The sequence below is a fragment of the Cherax quadricarinatus genome, unplaced genomic scaffold (genome assembly GCF_038502225.1).
Source record: "Cherax quadricarinatus isolate ZL_2023a unplaced genomic scaffold, ASM3850222v1 Contig1557, whole genome shotgun sequence".
Taxonomy (NCBI): domain Eukaryota; kingdom Metazoa; phylum Arthropoda; class Malacostraca; order Decapoda; family Parastacidae; genus Cherax; species Cherax quadricarinatus.
Window position 1 is genome coordinate 66154 of NW_027196583.1, and position 19322 is coordinate 85475.

Sequence of the window (19322 nt, forward strand, 5' to 3'; positions counted from 1 at the left end):
AAGCTTGCCGTCTCATTGTAGAAGGAAGCTCTGGCGTCTTTTCAACCCGCGCCTCGTCGTTCAAGCTTGGGCTGCCAGTTCTCCTTAGCTAACATAACCTAGTTTGCCTATATTAACAGCCTATTCATATCTACATTAAGGTCTTAGGTCTACATTATTATTATCTACAGTTGCCTGAATAATCCTAATATTAGTTTACTAACAGTATAAACTACCTACCTCTTCCTTGAAGCGTAAACCCATCAATTAAAATGTACCTTCCAACCATCCTCTTCTACTTCCTTCTTTGTTGGGTTTATCAGGGCCACTGACAGCATAAGCCGTATCGAGCCCGGTATCTCAATGGTACGAGGAAAAATTGTTGCCTAATGCTGGGCGATGAGAGAAAAGTAACAAAAGTTCCTTTGTAAATAGAGATAGAAACTTGAAGTTTCCAATTAGATCCGGTGGATCCCCTTGCCAAGCCCCAGCAGAGAGGGACGCCTACACTCCCACCTGAGCTTAATAACCGGCTTCCCACCCAAAACCGTTAAAGAATTTTCCTAACTGTATAGGTGTCCCTCCTGTAGAGTACCCGGCGGGCAAAATAGATGAGGACAAGCGTCCCAGAGAGAACGGTATTAATTTGTCACTGATACACAGGCGACGAAGGCTGACGCAGAAGTCCCTTCCAACCACCCTTGCCAACCTGAGTGTATGTATGTGTTTGGGTAGATGTGAGGGTCTGCAAAACTCACACGGTCCGTCCGGGAAATATTAGGGCCTTCATACGACGTATTTGCTTTTATTTATTTATTTATTTATTACAGTTTGAGCACACATACAGAGGTACAAAAAAAAATACAGATAAGAGCAGCATGCCAAAGCCACTTATACTATGCATAGCATTACGGGCTGGCTTAAAATTAACTTAAGATTAACTAAGCAATGATGAAATCAGTGATAAAACATTAATGTAAACAGATTACTATAAAGTACAAGTGAGTATTACAAAGACAGGTCATATGGTTGCATGCATTATTGTACATTCAGTCGTATGGAGAATTCTGTTAGGTAGTTTATTTAAAAAAATAGTAAAGTTAAATTGGGTTTTAGGTTTAACATTTATGTGATATAATTGTGAGAAACATTTAAGATATACAATTTATAAGGTTGAGTTATTCAGTATTTATTTGGTTTTGGGTGAGTAAGTGATCTTTGAGAAGAGACTTGAATTTATAAACAGGTAGTGTTTCTTTTATATTTACAGGTAATGAATTCCAGATTTTAGGGCCTTTTATGTGCATTGAGTTTTTGCATAGTGTGAGATGGACACGAGGAACATCAAAGAGTGATCTGTGCCTTGTGTTATGGTCATGTGTTCTGTTGAGGTTGGCAAGGAGATGTTTGAGGGGAGGGTTAATATCAGAGTTAAGTGTTCTATGTATGTAATAGGTGCAGTAATAAGTATGGATGTTTTGTATGGTGAGTAGGTTTAGTGTATTGAATATTGGTGGAGTGTGCTGCCTGTAGTGAGAATTTGTTATCATTCTAACTGCAGCCTTTTGTTGGGTAATTAGTGGTCTGAGATGGTTAATTGTTGTTGAGCCCCATGCACAAATTCCATAGGTGAGATAGGGGTAAATAAGTGAGTGATATAGGGCCAGGAGGGCTGACTGTGGAGCATAGTACCGTATCTTCGATAGTATGCCTACAGTCTTGGAAATTTTTTTAGAAATTTGTTGTATATGTGTATGAAATTTGAGTCTATTATCAAGGTGGATTCCTAAGCATTTTCCCTCTGTTAGCTTTGTGATAGGTGATCCGTTTATCATTATGTTAAGAGGGACATCTGTAGCTCTGTTACCAAACTGAATGAAGTAGGTTTTGTCAATGTTTAGTGTAAGTTTGTTAGTCCTCATCCAGGTAGATATTTTCTGTAATTCGGTATTTACAGTATTGGCTAGCGTGACTGCGCTCGGGTGGGAGAAGACGTATGTAGTGTCATCTGCAAATAGTGTGGGTTTGAGTAATTGCGAAGCATTTGGTAGGTCATTTATGTATAGGAGAAAGAGAAGAGGGCCAAGGACACTTCCCTGTGGGACACCAACTGTAATTGGTTGTGCAGAAGAGTTTGCCCCATTTGCGTACACATATTGGCTTCTGTTGCTGAGGTATGACTTGAGGTAGTTGAGGGAGTGCCCTCTTATACCATAGTGTGACAATTTTACGTGGAGCAAGTCATGGTCAACTGTATCAAAAGCTTTACGTAAGTCAATGAAGATCCCCAGTGGGACTTCTTTTTTCTCTATTGCAGTGTATATATGTTCTAGCATGTGTACAATAGCATCATTAGTATTTTTATTAGGCCTGAATCCAAATTGGCAGGGGTTGAGTATGTTTTGGGAGATAAGGTAGGAGTAGATTCGTTTATGAATTAATTTTTCGAAGATTTTTGAGAGAGGGTGTAAGTTGGATATTGGCCTATAGTTATTCAACTCTGTTTGGTCTCCTCCTTTGTGGATCGGGGTGACCCTTGCTATTTTGAGTACTGTAGGGAAGGTGGAGGATTCAATGGATTTGTTAAAGAGTGTTGCAATGATTGGTGATAGCACTTGTGACACTTTTTTGTATATAAAGGGTGGTAAGGTATTTAAATCTCCTGCCTTGTTTATAGTGCGTTGATAATAAGGGAGACTTCGTATGGGTTAGTCGGAACTAGGAACAGTGTGTTCGGGTAGTTGCCGGTGAGGTAGTCATTTGGTGGGGTATCTGAGCTTGGGATTTTATTGGCAAGGTTTTGTCCTATAGTGGAGAAGAAATCATTGAGTCTGTTTGCTGTTTCTGTTGGTGGGAGTTGAGGTTCATCTGATTTTGCTAATTTTATTTCGCTATTTCGTGATATCTTTTTTGTTCCCAGAATTTCTGATAGGGTTTTCCAGGTCTTTTTTATATCACCTCGTAAGTTGGATAATCTGTTCTCATAATACAATTTTTTTGCCCTTCTTATCAGGCTGGTTAGGATTGACGAGTAACGTTTTGTTTGGTCTCTGGTTATGTGACCCATTCTGTACTGTTTTTCATATTGGTGTTTTGTATTTATGGATTTGAGAATGCTGGGTGTTAGCCAGGGACTGTTCAGTCTCTTAGCTGTCATCTGTTTAGTTTTTTTAGGGCAGTGCTTATTATAGAGGTATTGGGTCTTTTTTAGAAAATTATTAATACATTCGTCAATATCTGTATAGATTTCTAGCTCAGTGTGCCAGTCAATGTTTGCTACTGCTGTTGTGAAGTTATTAATGGCTGCCTCATTGTGAAGTCTGAAGGTGACTTTAGTAGTGTCTTGGGGTAGTTTACCAAGAGTTGTTATGAGGAAAGTAGGGTAGTGGTCTGTGGTATTATCTGTAATTATGCCTGATTTTAAAGGGGATATGGTGTTGGTCCAGATGTGGTCAAGTAGGGAAACACTAGTCTCTGTAACTCTTGTAGGTTTTGTTAGTGTTGGTAGCAACATACAGTTACTCATTGTGTTTGTGAATTCAGTAACGTGTGGATCCTGGTCTTGCAGGAGATTTATATTGAAGTCACCTGAGAGTAGTAAGTGATCTTTGTTCATGCGTGCATCAGTTATCATACTTCCTAGGTTTTGACTAAATTGGCTAATGTTTGACTGTGGAACTCTGTAGATGTTTATCAATGTGAGAGGTTTTTGTAGGTATTTGGATTTGAATTTAGCTATTATATATTCCCCATGTTCATCCCTTGTTTACCTGGAGTTTACCTGGAGAGAGTTTCGGGGACCAACGTACGAGCCACAGCCCGGCTGATCAGGAACTGACTTTAGGTGATTGTCCAGTGCCAGCATGAAGACTGCCAGGGGTCTGTTGGTAATCCCCCTTATGTATGCTGGGAGGCAGTTGAACAGTCTCGGGCCCCTGACACTTATTGTATGGTCTCTTAACGTGCTAGTGACACCCCTGCTTTTCATTGGGGGGATGGTGCATCGTCTGCCAAGTCTTTTGCTTTCGTAGTGAGTGATTTTCGTGTGCAAGTTCGGTATTAGTCCCTCTAGGATTTTCCAGGTGTATATAATCATGTATCTCTCCCTCCTGCGTTCCAGGGAATACAGGTTTAGAAACCTCAAGCGCTCCCAGTAACTGAGGTGTTTTATCTCCGTTATGCGCGCCGTGAAAGTTCTCTGTACATTTTCTAGGTCGGCAATTTCACCTGCCTTGAAAGGTGCTGTTAGAGTGCAGCAATATTCCAGCCTAGATAAAACAAGTGACCTGAAGAGTGTCATCATGGGCTTGGCCTCCCTAGTTTTGAAGGTTCTCATTATCCATCCTGTCATTTTTCTAGCAGATGCGATTGATACAATGTTATGGTCCTTGAAGGTGAGATCCTCCGACATAATCACTCCCAGGTCTTTGACGTTGGTGTTTCGCTCTATTTTGTGGCCAGAATTTGTTTTGTACTCTGATGAAGATTTAATTTCCTCATGTTTACCATATCTGAGTAATTGAAATTTCTCATCGTTGAACTTCATATTGTTTTCCGCAGCCCACTGAAAGATTTGGTTGATGTCCGCCTGGAGCCTTGCAGTGTCTGCAATGGAAGACACTGTCATGCAGATTCGGGTGTCATCTGCAAAGGAAGACACGGTGCTGTGGCTGACATCCTTGTCTATGTCGGATATGAGGATGAGGAACAAGATGGGAGCTAGTACTGTGCCTTGTGGAACAGAGCTTTTCACCGTAGCTGCCTCGGACTTTACTCTGTTGACGACTACTCTCTGTGTTCTGTTAGTGAGGAAATTATAGATCCATCGACCGACTTTTCCTGTTATTCCTTTAGCACGCATTTTGTGCGCTATTACGCCATGGTCACACTTGTCGAAGGCTTTTGCAAAGTCTGTATATATTACATCTGCATTCTTTTTGTCTTCTAGTGCATTTAGGACCTTGTCGTAGTGATCCAATAGTTGAGACAGACAGGAGCGACCTGTTCTAAACCCATGTTGCCCTGGGTTGTGTAACTGATGGGTTTCTAGATGGGTGGTGATCTTGCTTCTTAGGACCCTTTCAAAGATTTTTATGATATGGGATGTTAGTGCTATTGGTCTGTATTAGTGATACATTCTAGTTGGTCTGAGTAGTTTCCACATCTGTTGTCACTCCTGTCAGTTCAATAATGTCTGTTGTCACTCCTGTTCAGTAATGTCTGTTGTCACTCCTGTAAGTTCAATAATGTCTGTTGTCACTCTTGTTAGTTCTGTAATGTCTGTTGTCACTCCTGTCAGTTCAATAATGTCTTGTCGCTCCTGTCAGTTCAGTAATGTCTGTTCTCACCCCTTTTGGTTCAGTAATGTCTGTTGTCACTCTTGTTAGTTCAATAATGTCTGTTGTCACTTCTGTTAGTTCAGTAATGTCTGTTGTCACTCCTGTGAGTTCAGTAATGTCTTGCCACTCCTCTTAGTTCAGTAATGTCTGTTGTCACTCCTGTTAGTTCAGTAATGCCTGTTGTCACTCCTGTGAGTTCAGTAATATCTTGTCACTCCTGTTAGTTCAGTAATGTCTGTTGTCACTCCTGTGAGTTCAGTAATGTCTTGTCACTCCTGTTAGTTCAGTAATGTCTGTTGTCACTCCTGTGAGTTCAGTAATGTCTTGTCACTCCTCTTAGTTCAGTAATGTCTGCTGTCACTCCTTTTAGTTCAGTAATATCTTTTGTCACTCCTGTTAGTTCAATAATTTCTGTTCTTACCCTTTTTGGTTCAATAATGTCTGTTGTCACTCTTGTGTTCGTTCAATTATGTCTGTCATTTCTTCCTTCTCTTAACAGTAAGAACAGTTAACCAAGTGTTATACAAGTACTGTTACACATATTTAGGTAACTACAGTACTAACATGTGTAAATTACCTAGGATAACAAAAACATCAGACCAAGTCAGTTATTTCCTGGTTATTCACTGCATAACTTAGGGCTTTCTATAAAGTATGTCAATAATATCACCTTATGCGTACCAAATATAAACCATTATTTATGGAAATGAAGTTTATCAATTATCATTTATTATGTATTAAATAACTTATACATTAAATGTGATGCCGTATAACACAAAGAAACAGTAAATGCAGGTTTTTCTTTACGATTTTCAGGAAAAAAAGTATTTATGATACATTTTGTTTATCCCAAAGCGCAGTACTTATATACATTTAATCATAGCGATAAAACAATTGAAATTTTATTATTTGACTTAAAAATATAAGCATATCTTAGAAATAATTCGTCACTAAGGAATATATTTAGAGGAAGTTTGAATCAGATCAGCAGTCCTATAAAATGTAGCGGAGGTAGTAGAGGTGAGAAGGTAGTTTGACGTTGACACTTGCTCACAGTACTCTCGCTGATTACAAAGGAAAGAACAGTATCCTTACTCCAGAGCTGTAGTCTGAAGGGTAAGAAACCCTGAAACAAGCTGCTTGTAGCTTAGAGAATTTAGTACTGATGGGGACATTCGTGGAAGTTGGTACAAACAAACCAGAGAATAATTTTTTTTATTATAATAATAATAGTCATCTCGAGCATAAAATTATTTATACAAATTTCGTTACCATACAATGTTTAGCTTAATGGAGTAACATAGGCAAAATTTTTTGTTTTAATGGAAGTTCGTAATTACATTATTAGGGGGAAGCTCTGAATCCGTCGGGGTTGTAGGGCGTCTAGGGAAATATGAGGTAATAAATTACCCAAGGAAAGGGAGGACAGGTCCATTTTTTTTTAATCAGGAGCCCATCGCTGGCAATAAGGAACCTCCCTCGAGAGATTATTACATATGGATGAATTATTCAAAGAATATTTAGAAGGGTAAAAAAATAATTGTAATCATGGGGGAGTACTAAACCCGTAGGATTATACAACACATGTGGGGGAGGATGGAAGGTATTCCAGCTCAGTTCGGGGAACCGTAGCACAGATCCAATTCCCTAGATCAAGAGCCCCTCACTAATGTCAAGGAACCTCCCTTGAGAGGGGGGGAAATATAAGGATATTTCAAATTAGATTTTACACCATTCCAGGGAGAGGCTTTGATGCCGGTAAAAAATTTCTTGGTGTAAGGAAATTAAGGTAACCACTTCCTTGAATCAAATCTAATTGTCTCCCATTTTCCAAGTGCTGTATGATCCCAAAGGGTTTAATGCTGCCCCTTTGAATAATTTTATCATGTGTATGTGTACTGTATAATTTATACAGTACAACTAATGCTATAGTTGGTACACCTGAGTTGCCCATGTACAATACCCAGTGGTAGTGTATTTGACTCAACTCAAGGACCCATACTCAATCCTGGGGGCAGGGCCAAAGACATTGGATAATGCATGTGTTTTTTCTACTTCTGGTGCCCCTCTTGATAGACTTGTAGGTGGCATCCTGTGGAGGTGAGGTTAGTGGAATATAGATAGGGTTGCTGTTTGAAAAGTGTTCAGGTGCGATAAAAGGTATTAGCCTTTACTGGCAGTAGAGGATTGTGCACACATCTTACCAATAGTCATTTGGTCATAGGTACTCTTTCACCCCCTGTGTAGCTTGTGATGCATGACTGACTGTTGTATAGTACACATTTACATATTTTTTCAGGCTTAGGCATTGTTTCTGTAGTTTCCAGGGTGCCTATAGATGTTGAGAGCAGGTCACTCCTACCTCTAACAACTCCTGGACCACTATAACATGGTCTTGTATGCACTGGAAGACAAACAACATGCAGATGTAGCATACACAGCATACAGAGAACCTTCACGGCACGCATAACGGAGATAAAACGCCTCGATTATTGGGAGCGCTTGAAGTTCCTGAACCTGTACTCCTTGGAATGCAGGTGGGAGAGATACACGATTATATACACCTGGAAAATCCTAGAGGGACTAGTACCGAACTTGCACATGAAAATCACTCGCTACGAAAGCATAAGACTCGGCAGACGATACAGCATCCCCCCAATGAAAAGCAGGGGTGTCACTAGCATGTTAGGAGACAACACAGTAAGTATCAGGGGCCCAAGACTGTTCAACTGCCTCCCAGCATACATAAGGGGGATTACCAATAGACCCCTGGCTGTCTCCAAGCAGGTACTGGACAAGCACCTAAAGTCGGTACCTGAGCAGCCTGGCTGTGGCTCGTATGTTGGATTGTGTGCAGCCAGCAGTAACAGCCTGGTTGATCAGGCTCTGATCCACCATGAGGCCTGGTCACAGACCAGGCCATGGGGGCATTGACCCCCAGAACTCTCTCCAGGTAAACTCCAGGTACACAGACTTTGCAAAAGCCTTTGACAGGTTCGAGCATGGTGCAATAGCACACACGATGTGTGATACAGGAAAGGTGGGTAGATGGATCTCTAACTTCTAACAAACAGACCTCAGAGTATTAGTAAACAGTAAAGTCAAAGGCAGCCACAGTGAAAAGCTCTGTTCCACAAGGAACGGTACTTTCTCCCACCCTTTTCCTCATCCTCATATCTGACATACAGAGATGTAAACCACAGTACCATGTCCTCCTTTGCTGATGTACCAGAATTTGCACGAGTGTCATCCACTGAGGACTACAGATCTCCAAGTACACATTAGCCAAGTCTTTAAATGGGCCTCAATAAACAGTATGAAGTTCAGTGAGGATAAATTTCCATTACTCTGCTATGGAAAACTAGGAAATAAAAACTGGATCAGAGCATACTACACAAAAGAGCAAAAAAAAATAATGTGAAGGACCCGAGAGTGATAATGTCAGAAAAACTCGCTTTCAAAAGATCACAGCGGTGTCTCTACCACATCTGCTTGGAAAATAAGATAATGAGAACCTTCAGAACTAGGGATGCCAAGCCAGTGATGATTCTGTCTCACGAAATTGTAATGACACGTTTGCAAACAAACCATACAGGAATATAATTGAATCTTGTTTCATAAAAAGTAGTTTTGACAATAATATGAATATTTCCTTTGGTTTATATAAATTAGATCCATTTATAATTAATAGAATTTGGGAAGAATTTAATAATACATTGGACAGATAATAAATTTTAAAATTCTTAATTCTTGGGCAGAATAGTTTGTTCATGGGTTGTGTGAAAGACCTGTCTAGTAGGGCCAGCGGGCCTGCTGCAGTGTTCCCTTTCTTATGAGTCGTGCATCAGGTGTTGCTTTGTTGTGGGATGTGATAGTGAGGTGTGGTCTAGACCCTTTATATGCCTTCCTTTGATGCATTACTTTTATTGTTCCTTGATAATGTGAGTAGTCACGAAAGCACTTGGAATTTCTCTATTCTTTCACAGTGGTTGTTTTGCATATTCTGAAATCACCTGTTTACTCTGTGTGTGTGTGTGTGTGTGTGTGTGTGTGTGTGTGTGTGTGTGTGTGTGTGTGTGTAAAATCTCATCATCTTTCAATGTACCAGCCGTATCCCACCGAGGTGGGGTGGCCCAAAAGGAAAAATGAAAGTTTCTCCATTAAGTTTAGTAATATATACAGGAGAAGGGGTTACTAGCCCCTTGCTCCCGGCATTTTAGTTGCCTCTTACAACACGCATGGCTTACGGAGGAAGAATTCTGTTCCACTTCCCCATGAAGATAACAGGAAATAAACAAGAACAAGAACTAGTAAGAAAATAGAAGGAAACCCAGAGGGATGTGTATATATAGTATATGCTTGTACATGTATGTGTAGTGTGACCTAAGTAGAAGTAGCAAGACATACCTGAAATCTTGCATGTTTACGAGACGGAAAAGGACACCAGCAATCCTACCATCATGTAAAACAATTACGGGCTTTCGTTTTCCCACTCGCTTGGCAGGACGGTAGTACCTCTCTGGGCAGTTGCTGTCTACCAACCTACTACTTATAATTATATATTTATTGAGCAGTTTTGCTTAACTTAGGAATAAAACCTCCATATCTACCCCTTTTAAGCCTAACTAGCTGAAAAATTTCTTTTATCTGCTGTATAACCCATATAAATTTAGTGCTTATTTTTAATATGATACTGTGATTGCCTTTCATCTAAATTGGCTGTACTTTTTCCCTTATTTTTAATGGTTTAGGGATGTGGTTTGGGCTAGTTTATGGTCTGTTGCCAGTGCAGCTACTCATGCCCACACTTACCTGTGGTGTCTTTCTTAGAATGACTATTTCCGATATAGTATCTTGGACTTTGATACGTGAACTTTTGCCATCACTTCTTAACTGTCCCCCCCTCACTACTGATGGTTTTGGTGCTATTGCCACTGACTCTTGCAGCCCTCTATTGCTGAAACTGCCATTGATATTGCCTCTGTTGTTTCTGTTGTATAGGTAGCCTTTTGGCTTGGATTGAATTTTGTATATAGTTTCAACTGTGATCAATTCTTTTACTCTATTGTGGTTCTTTTCTCTGTAATGTATAGTATCTTGGTTCAGGTAGCCACATTTAGTATTGGGTTTAACAAAGTTTCTTCATGCTAATAGTCTTTATTTTGATATACCGGTAGTTTGTCCCTAGATGTTAAGTGATTTTATATGTATGTGATATATGTATACATATACAGTGGTACCTTCGGATACGAATTTATTTCGTTCCAGAAGGCTGTTCGAGTGTTGATTTACATTATTATTTAAATTAATCTAATTTACATTATGCCCATAAGGAATAATGTAAATTAGATTAATCTGTTTCAGACCCCAAAAATACACTTAAAAAAGCACTTACAGTGGACCCTCAGGTAACGGCATTAATCTGTTCCAGAGAGCTTGCCTTTAACCGATTTTGCCTTTAGCCGAATTAATTTTCCCCATGAGAAATAATGGAAATTCAATTAATCTGTTTCAGACAGCCAAAAGTATTAACAAAAAAATATTTTTTTAAAGATTAAATATAGATATACATACAGAGAACAATGACAAATAAATATAAAGCACTAATAAAATGGATAAATTAACATTTAACACCACGCTTACCTGTATTGACTCTTAAGAAGATTCGTCCAACCACATATATTTCTACACCATAGGAAAGTTAGCATAGGCACCATACGATCCTTAAGAGTAGTGCATCCAGCTTAACTGGATGTTGTACGCGCTACCCAAGGACACACGATGGTGTGGATAACTCTTGGTTAATTTCATTCTAGTCCCTGTTTGGTGTACTAGTACAATGAGCAGTATTTTATGTTATTGTAACCAGGAACGAGTAGTATTGATCAATAACAACACTGCACTAACCAAGGACTTGAACCCATGCTGCTTTGGCCAAACAGGGACTAGAATGAAATTAGCTTAGTCATCCACACCATCGTGTGTCCTTGGGTAGCGAGTACAACTTCCACTGTTCCGCTGGATGCGCTACTCTTAACCCTTTGAGGGTTTTGGACGTACTAGTACGGCTTACGCACAGGGGTTTTTGACGTACTAGTACGCATAAATTCTAGCGCCGTCAAATCTCGCGGGAAAAGGCTGGTAGGCCTAGATGTGAGAGAATGGGTCTGTGTGGTCGGTGTGCACAGTAGAAAAAAAATTTGGGACCCAGTGGTGCATTGTGGGAACGCCATCTTAGTAAACAATGTCCACCATGCCTCGCGGTAAGAAGCTCCTCACTCCTCGGCGAATTGGGACACTTTTGTACCCCAGTGACAGTTCTAATACAGATGGAAGTGCCAGTGAAGATGAGTTTCAAAGTTTTGACCGAAACTAATGACCATAACATCGGTAATAGTGAGGAAAACCCAGACGACCCTCAGCCTTCCACCTCTGGTGCTGGGCCGTCTTGTTCATGTTCAGTTGTACCAGAATCCAAGAGGAAACTCTTATTTTCCCAAATCCCAGACTCAGATGAGAGCATTTGTGATGATAGTGATAGTGAATATGAACTACAAGCTCTTCAAACTAGTTCCAATAGTGATAGTGAAGTGCAATATTCCCCAGTGAAGCGTCAATATATACAACGATATATGCGCTCTGGTAGTGTGCCATGTGCTATTCCAAGGGGAAGGAGTACATCTCGGAGTACATCCCATGGCTGTACAACAGGAACAGACAGTGAAAATGACGATGATACTGTTGCAATTGGGATGGAAAATGTGCGTGGTGGTAGTGGTGCCGGCGGTGAGGCACCAGCAGTGGGCCATGCTGCCACCCACGCCGCTGCCTCAGCTGATCTACAACAAAGGCCATCATCCCCCACCCACCCACCACACCAGCCTCCACAACCACAACCACCTGTCATTGTCCAGTACCCACCAGCTGACCGCACCTGGGATTGGCAGGAAGCTGTCAATTTTGTTCCAAATCCCCACCAGTTTGATGACAGCCAAAGTGGAATACGGCCATCTTGTACACTTGGGAACAATGCCACTGAACTGGAATGTTTCGAGTTATTCTTTGACGAACCCCTGATGGAAAGTATTGTCATGGAAAGCAACACATACTACGAGTACACCATGGCAAACACATTACTTTCACCAAAATCACGTCTACACCAGTGGAAGGAAGCAACTGTGGCTGAGATGTATCTTTTCTTTGCCACAATAATGCTTATGCCACATGTGTATAAGCACAAAGTGAAATCATACTGGTCAACAGACCGCCTGATTGCAACCCCAGGTTTCAGTGATATAATGCCAAGTGAATCGATTTGTGCTAATGTTACGTATGCTTCACTTCTCAGACAAAACCAGGCCTGACAGAAACGGCAGGTTATATAAGATTAGGAATGTGTTTGTGTATCTGAAAGAGAAATTCGGTACGCATTTTTATCCCTTCAGGAAGCTTGTAATTGACGAGTCTTTGATTCTGTTCAAAGGAAGACTCTCCTTCAAGTAGTATATACCAAGCAAGAGGAAACACTTTGGTATAAAGTTGTTTGTGATTTGTGATTGTTAGTGGTCTGGTATTGGATATTATTGTGTGCATTGGAAGTTATGCATTGCAAAATACCAGGAAGTTATTGGGCATCTCTGGTGATGTGGTTAGAACAATGATAGAACCATACCTTGGTAAGGGGCATATATTATTTACGGATAACTGGTACACAAGCCCCTCACTCAGTGATTTTTTGCAAGTGAACATGACAGATGTGTGTGGCACAGTGCGTGCAAATCGGAAACGTAAGCCCAGGTTTGACGCTGGCACTCGTAGAGATGAGGTGCAGGCATTTGCTGCCAATGGCATCATGGCATTTCGGTGGCATGACAAACAAGATGTCACACTGTTGTCATCAGTTCACCCTAATGAAATGGCAGACAGTGGCAGGCAGCATAGAGAGAGCAATGAACCCATTCTAAAACCTGCAGCTGTGATTGATTACACCTTCAACATGCGTTCAGTGGACAAATGTGACATGCAGATTGGGTTTGCTGATTGTGATCGCAAGAGTTATAAGTGGTACATCAAACTCTTTTTCCATCTTCTGGACATTTCCATGCTCAATGCTTATAATATGTATAAGATGAGGACCAGAAACAAACCACAGTACGGCAAACTCTGTTTGTCTGTCATCAGACAAATAGTATTCAAGTACCAAGGAAGAACACCTGCAATTGACCGCCCACCAAATTATCAACAACTACCTGCTCGTCTGAAGCATGGTGATCACTTCCTAGTAAAACTGCCTGCTACTGCTTTCAAGAAAAAGGCTCAGAAGAGGTGTTACGTCTGTGCATATACAAAAAAATGCCCACAACAACGCAGAGACACTCGTTTTATGTGTGAGGAATGTAAAACACCACTGTGCATGACACCATGTTTCAAAGAGTTCCACAGGCTGCAGAACTTCTAGAAACATGTCCTGTGACTGTATATGTGTATATAAAATATAGAAAAATAGTAATAAACAACATTTCATATCGTTTGTTTGTGTAAATATTTTCTATAAACAAAATAATGACAACAGTGTTTACGCCCTTATTGTGTAGTATTGAAAAAAGAAATAACTTACAAAATACTGATTATATTGGTCTCAGAGGCCATAAAAGTTCCTCAGAAAAAGGAAAATTGAAAAATAATTGAAAATAGTACATAAAAAAGTAAATAGAAAAATACCGGGTGACGGCAGTCGGCGATGTTACCAGATGTTGTTCAATTTTGGCAAACTTCATGCCTCCATATCTCGGTAAGTATTGATGGTAAAAAAAATTTTTTTAGCCTATAATGTTTAGAAAAAAAAACTATTTCTTCATAAGAAAAAAATAATTTTTTTTTTAAATTTGGCCCATTTGGCCGACCCTGAGAACGAGTTTAAGAGGGCCTGTCGACCCTCAAAGGGTTAAGGATCGTATTGTCAAGTGGATTACGGCATCATGTGTTTTCGCCCACCATGAGGCAGGCCAAAGCAGCATGGGTTCGAGTCCTTTGCTAGTGCAGTGTTGTTGTTGATATATATATACAGTGGACCCCCGCTTAACGATCACCTCCAAATGCGACCAATTATGTAAGTGTATTTATGTAAGTGCGTTTGTACGTGTATGTTTGGGGGTCTGAAATGGACTAATCTACTTCACAATATTTCTTATGGGAAAAAATTCGGTCAGTACTGGCACCTGAACATACTACTGGAATGAAAAAAGTTCGTTAACCGGGGGTCCACTGTATATATATATCAGCAAGACAGTGATGGAGTGAATGATGGTGAAAGTTTTTCTTTTTCGGGCCACCCTGCCTTGGTGGGAATCGGCCAGTGTGATAAAAATATATATATATATATATATATATATATAATGTACACACGCTGTATTCATCAGCCAGTATATGTCACACTTTTGTATATACAACTTGATATATTCCTAGCAGTATCAGGCATGGACAAATAAATAAAACCTTTCAAAACATACAGCTTATTTGATGAGGTTCAAGATAGAACACCTGAGAAACTTTGTATAATAGAGCACTCTCAAATAGATTCTCAGCCTTATATGGTACAGTATTAGTACTTAAAGAGCAAGGTATACCTCTTCTATTATTATTACACTCTCAAATTCTTGCCTTATTATTTTATTCCAGTTGGTGCTAGACAAGAACATATGCAAGTATTCTGAAAGATTATATTGGTGCACACTTCTAAGTAAGGTAAGAAGTTAAGATGCACAATGCATCATAAGTTCAAAAAGACTTCATGGCATTCTTGTTAAAAACCATATTTTTTTTTTTTTCTGATGACACCTCAACAACTATGGTTTTTAATTCTCATTTTTTTTTTTTTCATAATTGTGCTCTGGCTTGTTGTGCAATTAAAAATTCTTAAATATTTCATACTATACGATGCAAAACTAATTTGCTTCTTCATGAAGAAAAAAGAGTAGATTTTTATATGCAACATTCTGGGAAAATTTTCATGGTATTTTTTTTCAGTAGTTATGGTGGTTATTTTCTGTCTACCATAGCTCTATACCTTCAGCTGATACTGGTTGACCATCACTAATCCGGCACCATTGGGACCTGTAGAGTGCTGGATTAGTGATTTTGCAAGTTTACAGAGTGGTTAGGTTAGAATACACTTAACCCAGTGGCGACATTTACGCATCGGTGATTTCACCCACTTTACGCCCAATTTTTGGCCCATTCCATTGTTCTAGTCTACCAAACTCGGCTATTTTGCTAGTATTCCTTCTGTTGACTGAATACAAGAAACTGCCCATTTACCTATTTCAATTACCCAATAAAGTGATCAGAAATTGGTAATTTGGCCAATTTCTCACAAATTTCAAGAGATGCCAATTTCAAAATAGGGTCCAGAATAAACACTACAGACATTCCTGGCACAAAAAAATAACATTTTCACTGTTCATTAGTCATGTCTCCAGGCCCCTCTTATATTACGCTTGCTTTCCATTTTGAATTTTTATTCACTCAAAAAAATAGAAGATTTACTGTTATGTAGACTACTACATTATTGTAATTGTATAAATAATGTCAAGCCATTTGTGACTGTGTATTAAACTGGCCAGTTGGACACGTATTGGACATGTCACTTGTTTACCCTTCAACATCGGTGAAAATCAAACATTTCTGCTTGTTTGATCTTAATTTCAAGGTACTTTCTGTCATGAAACCAATCAAAATCATGTCTATTACTGTAATGTATCTTCCATTTTATCAAATGAGACCAAAAAACGAGAATACAACCATAAAAACCATATGAAAATACACTGCGAAGTCGGGTTTACACCATAAACACGGTCATTTTTTTTTTCTCATTATGCACTGTGCTGCAAGATTTTTTTATATAGTGCACGCTGCCACACAGACCTATTCTCTCGTATGTACACTTGAATTTACCGGTCACAGCTTATCTGAGTGAGCTGAGCTTATAACAACCGACAGTGGCTTCAAAGCCACCTTATCTGTTACAGACAATGTATGGTGTATGTGCTTTACGCAATGAAAAGCATTTCTTTTATTCGCTGGAACCACGGCTAGGGCTAAAAGCAAGCAGATTAAATCAATAAATGGGAAAAAAAAAAGAAATTGGAATGACTTGTGCAGCAAGTGGCACCACCAAACAATAGTGGTACGTTAATGTGGCGACCCTGGGAATTTGAAATTGTTACCCGAAATTAGTGCTGGATTACTGATGGAATGGGATTACCGATTGCTGGATTAGTGATGACCGACCTGTACCATAATATTAGCCAGTGGGGCTCTTAATCAAAGAAACTGGATTTTTCCCTGCCTTAGATCAAAGGTGCATACCTCCCATTGCCAAGGCACTGTACGGGTTTATTGCTTCCCACTTGATTACTGTTACTAGTTCTTTCATCAATTAAGATCTTTTCATATTCTCTGCAGGAACCATGCCACCTCATTATAATTTTTTTTATAACATTTTACTTTTTTAATGTGTATAGTGGTAGTATATATTAAATATATGATGTGTAGTGGTAGTATGAACCATTAACTAATGAATTTTTATGACTAATCTTTGTTCATCATGTACAACACTTTATTCTGCAGAATAGAATATACATACCTTGCATTACAAATGTGAAGGTCAGAAAAGTACTGGTAGGCCTGGAATTGGTGCAGCCATCTTTTCATTTAGATTTGTTTATAATTTACCATAGTACACTTGTGCAAAAAAATAAGGATACCTAATTTTCTCTGATGTGCTTAGTTGTACACAATTTAGGCTTTCCAGTGTTAATTTCTGATGGTTTGTTTATGGTTTTTCTTGAAATAAATAATACAGCATACATTTTCTTAAGGTCTCATAGGAAATTAAAAATTTAAATTATACCATATAGTATGTATAAGATTAGAAAGAAATTTTTCAAGCTTTTTTCTGTTAAATGTTCCCATTCCAGTGATACTTAATTTTTTTTTTTTTCCAATTATGGTGGTTCTTATTTATCTAACAAAATTCATTAACATGTACCTTTACCTAAACACCTTAATCATTGCCTTGATTCAACTACTATACCATATTCTTTTCATTATACAGTGGAACCCAGATTTCGTACTTAATCTATTTCAGAAGGTCAGTCTAAATCTGAAATGTACGAAAACCGAAGTAATATTTCCCATAAGAAAAATTGTAGTGTAAAAACAATTAATCCATTCCAGACACCCAAAAATATTAACAAAAAATACATTTTTTAAAAAATAACTATAGTTTTACATAGAGAAAACAATGAGAAATAAATGGAAAGCACTAATGAAATGGATAAATAAACATTTAAAATCACTATTAAGTACCTTTATTGAAGATTCTGTTGGCAAGATCCTCGTGCAACTGCCTTGCATTTTTGCAATTGATCGACTCCACAACACTATTTCCCAGTAACTATTTTTCGTTGATCCACACCAACAACTTCTCCACGTCTTTGATTGTTTGTGATCTCTGTTTCCTTGGCATAATTTTGCAACTTTAGCTTCCTTGATTTCTACTTTCTTTGCCAGGATGGAACAGATTGTTGATTTTGACTTCCCATACATCCTGGCAAGCTCGGCTAAACATGCGCCACTCGTATTTTTCAACAATCTCTTGAATTTTATCATGTTTCTCACCTTCTTTACCAAAGGGCTGGCACTAGGAACTTCCTTTGGGCCCATGGTGGCTTATTTCACAGTCGCACTCAATAGTTAAGCACAAAAAACGATGGATTATGACGAAGTAATGCGAAGTATAATGCTCGCTCGACTAGTGACAGAGCCAGACCGAGACGGGTACGCATTAGTGGTGGCTTCCCGGGTGGGTGGACGCATCTGATACGTACAATTTCCAGGTGGAGGTATGAAATCTGAACCAAAATTTCGCCCCAAAAAGTGCTCTAAATTCGTAACGTACAATATTCTGTGTGTACGAAATCCGGAGTTCCACTGTACATTTATTTTTTATTCATACACTGTATTTCATAAATAGATTTTTCGTAATGAGAAAAATTGGCAAGATACTTTTTATGTGATAAACATACTGCCATTAATTGAAGACAGTCAAGGTTAATGTATGTATATCTTGAATAAATTGCTCGGAAATATGAATTAATGTTTGATATTACTTTAACTTTGGTTGTAATAACTTTCAGACATGGTTCAAGTTGTATTCGTCCATCCTGACCTTGGCATTGGTGGTGCTGAGCGTCTTGTAGTTGATGCTGCTTTGGCCCTCAGGAGAAAGGGTCATGATGTCCAGTTTTTCACTGCCCATCATGATCCTGGACACTGTTTCCCAGAAACCAGGGATGGCCAGTTAGAAGTGACATGTATAGGAGACTGGCTCCCTCGTTCAACTTTTGGGATGCTAGCAGCTTTTTGGGCCTACATACGAATGATATATGTGTCATTATACCTAGTAATGTTCAGTGGCATAAAGTATGATGTTGTATTTGTAGATCAGGTATCTGCTTGCATACCATTCTTAAGAATGAAAGGTGGTACAAAGATAATTTTCTACTGTCATTTTCCTGATCAGCTTTTGACAGAGAGAAAATCTTTTCTTAAAAAAGTTTATAGGTATATTTTGGATACTTTAGAGGAAAAAACAACAAGTCAGGCTGATTGTGTTTTAGTAAATAGTCACTTCACTGCAAGTGTATATAAGGAGACCTTTAAATCTATCAAAACTTCTCCATCAGTTTTGTATCCATCATTAGATTTTGATAATTTTGATAAATATTCATCATTGACTTTAAAAGATGTTGATTTAGATCTTGATAGTGAGTGCATATTCCTTTCACTAAATCGTTATGAGCGAAAGAAGAATGTCAGTTTAGCATTGCAGTCCATGAAACTTTTATTGGATATATTGAATAAAGATGAAATTGCAAGAGTTCATCTTGTCATTGCTGGTGGCTATGATGACAGGGTGCAGGAAAACATTGAGCATTATAG

At 39.0% G+C, this 19322-nt stretch overlaps 1 protein-coding gene across 3 annotated transcripts; it reads left to right on the forward strand.

Moving 5' to 3' along the window:
• Positions 1–674: 674 nt before the first annotated feature.
• Positions 675–19322, forward strand: Alg2 (alpha-1,3/1,6-mannosyltransferase Alg2; the record flags this gene model as incomplete). 3 transcript variants are annotated; one of them, XM_070081051.1, is given in 3 exon segments in its annotated part: positions 675–694; positions 14997–15062; positions 18518–19322. In XM_070081051.1, a coding segment is annotated over 1 exon segment (803 nt), but the record flags the coding sequence as incomplete, so codon positions are not given.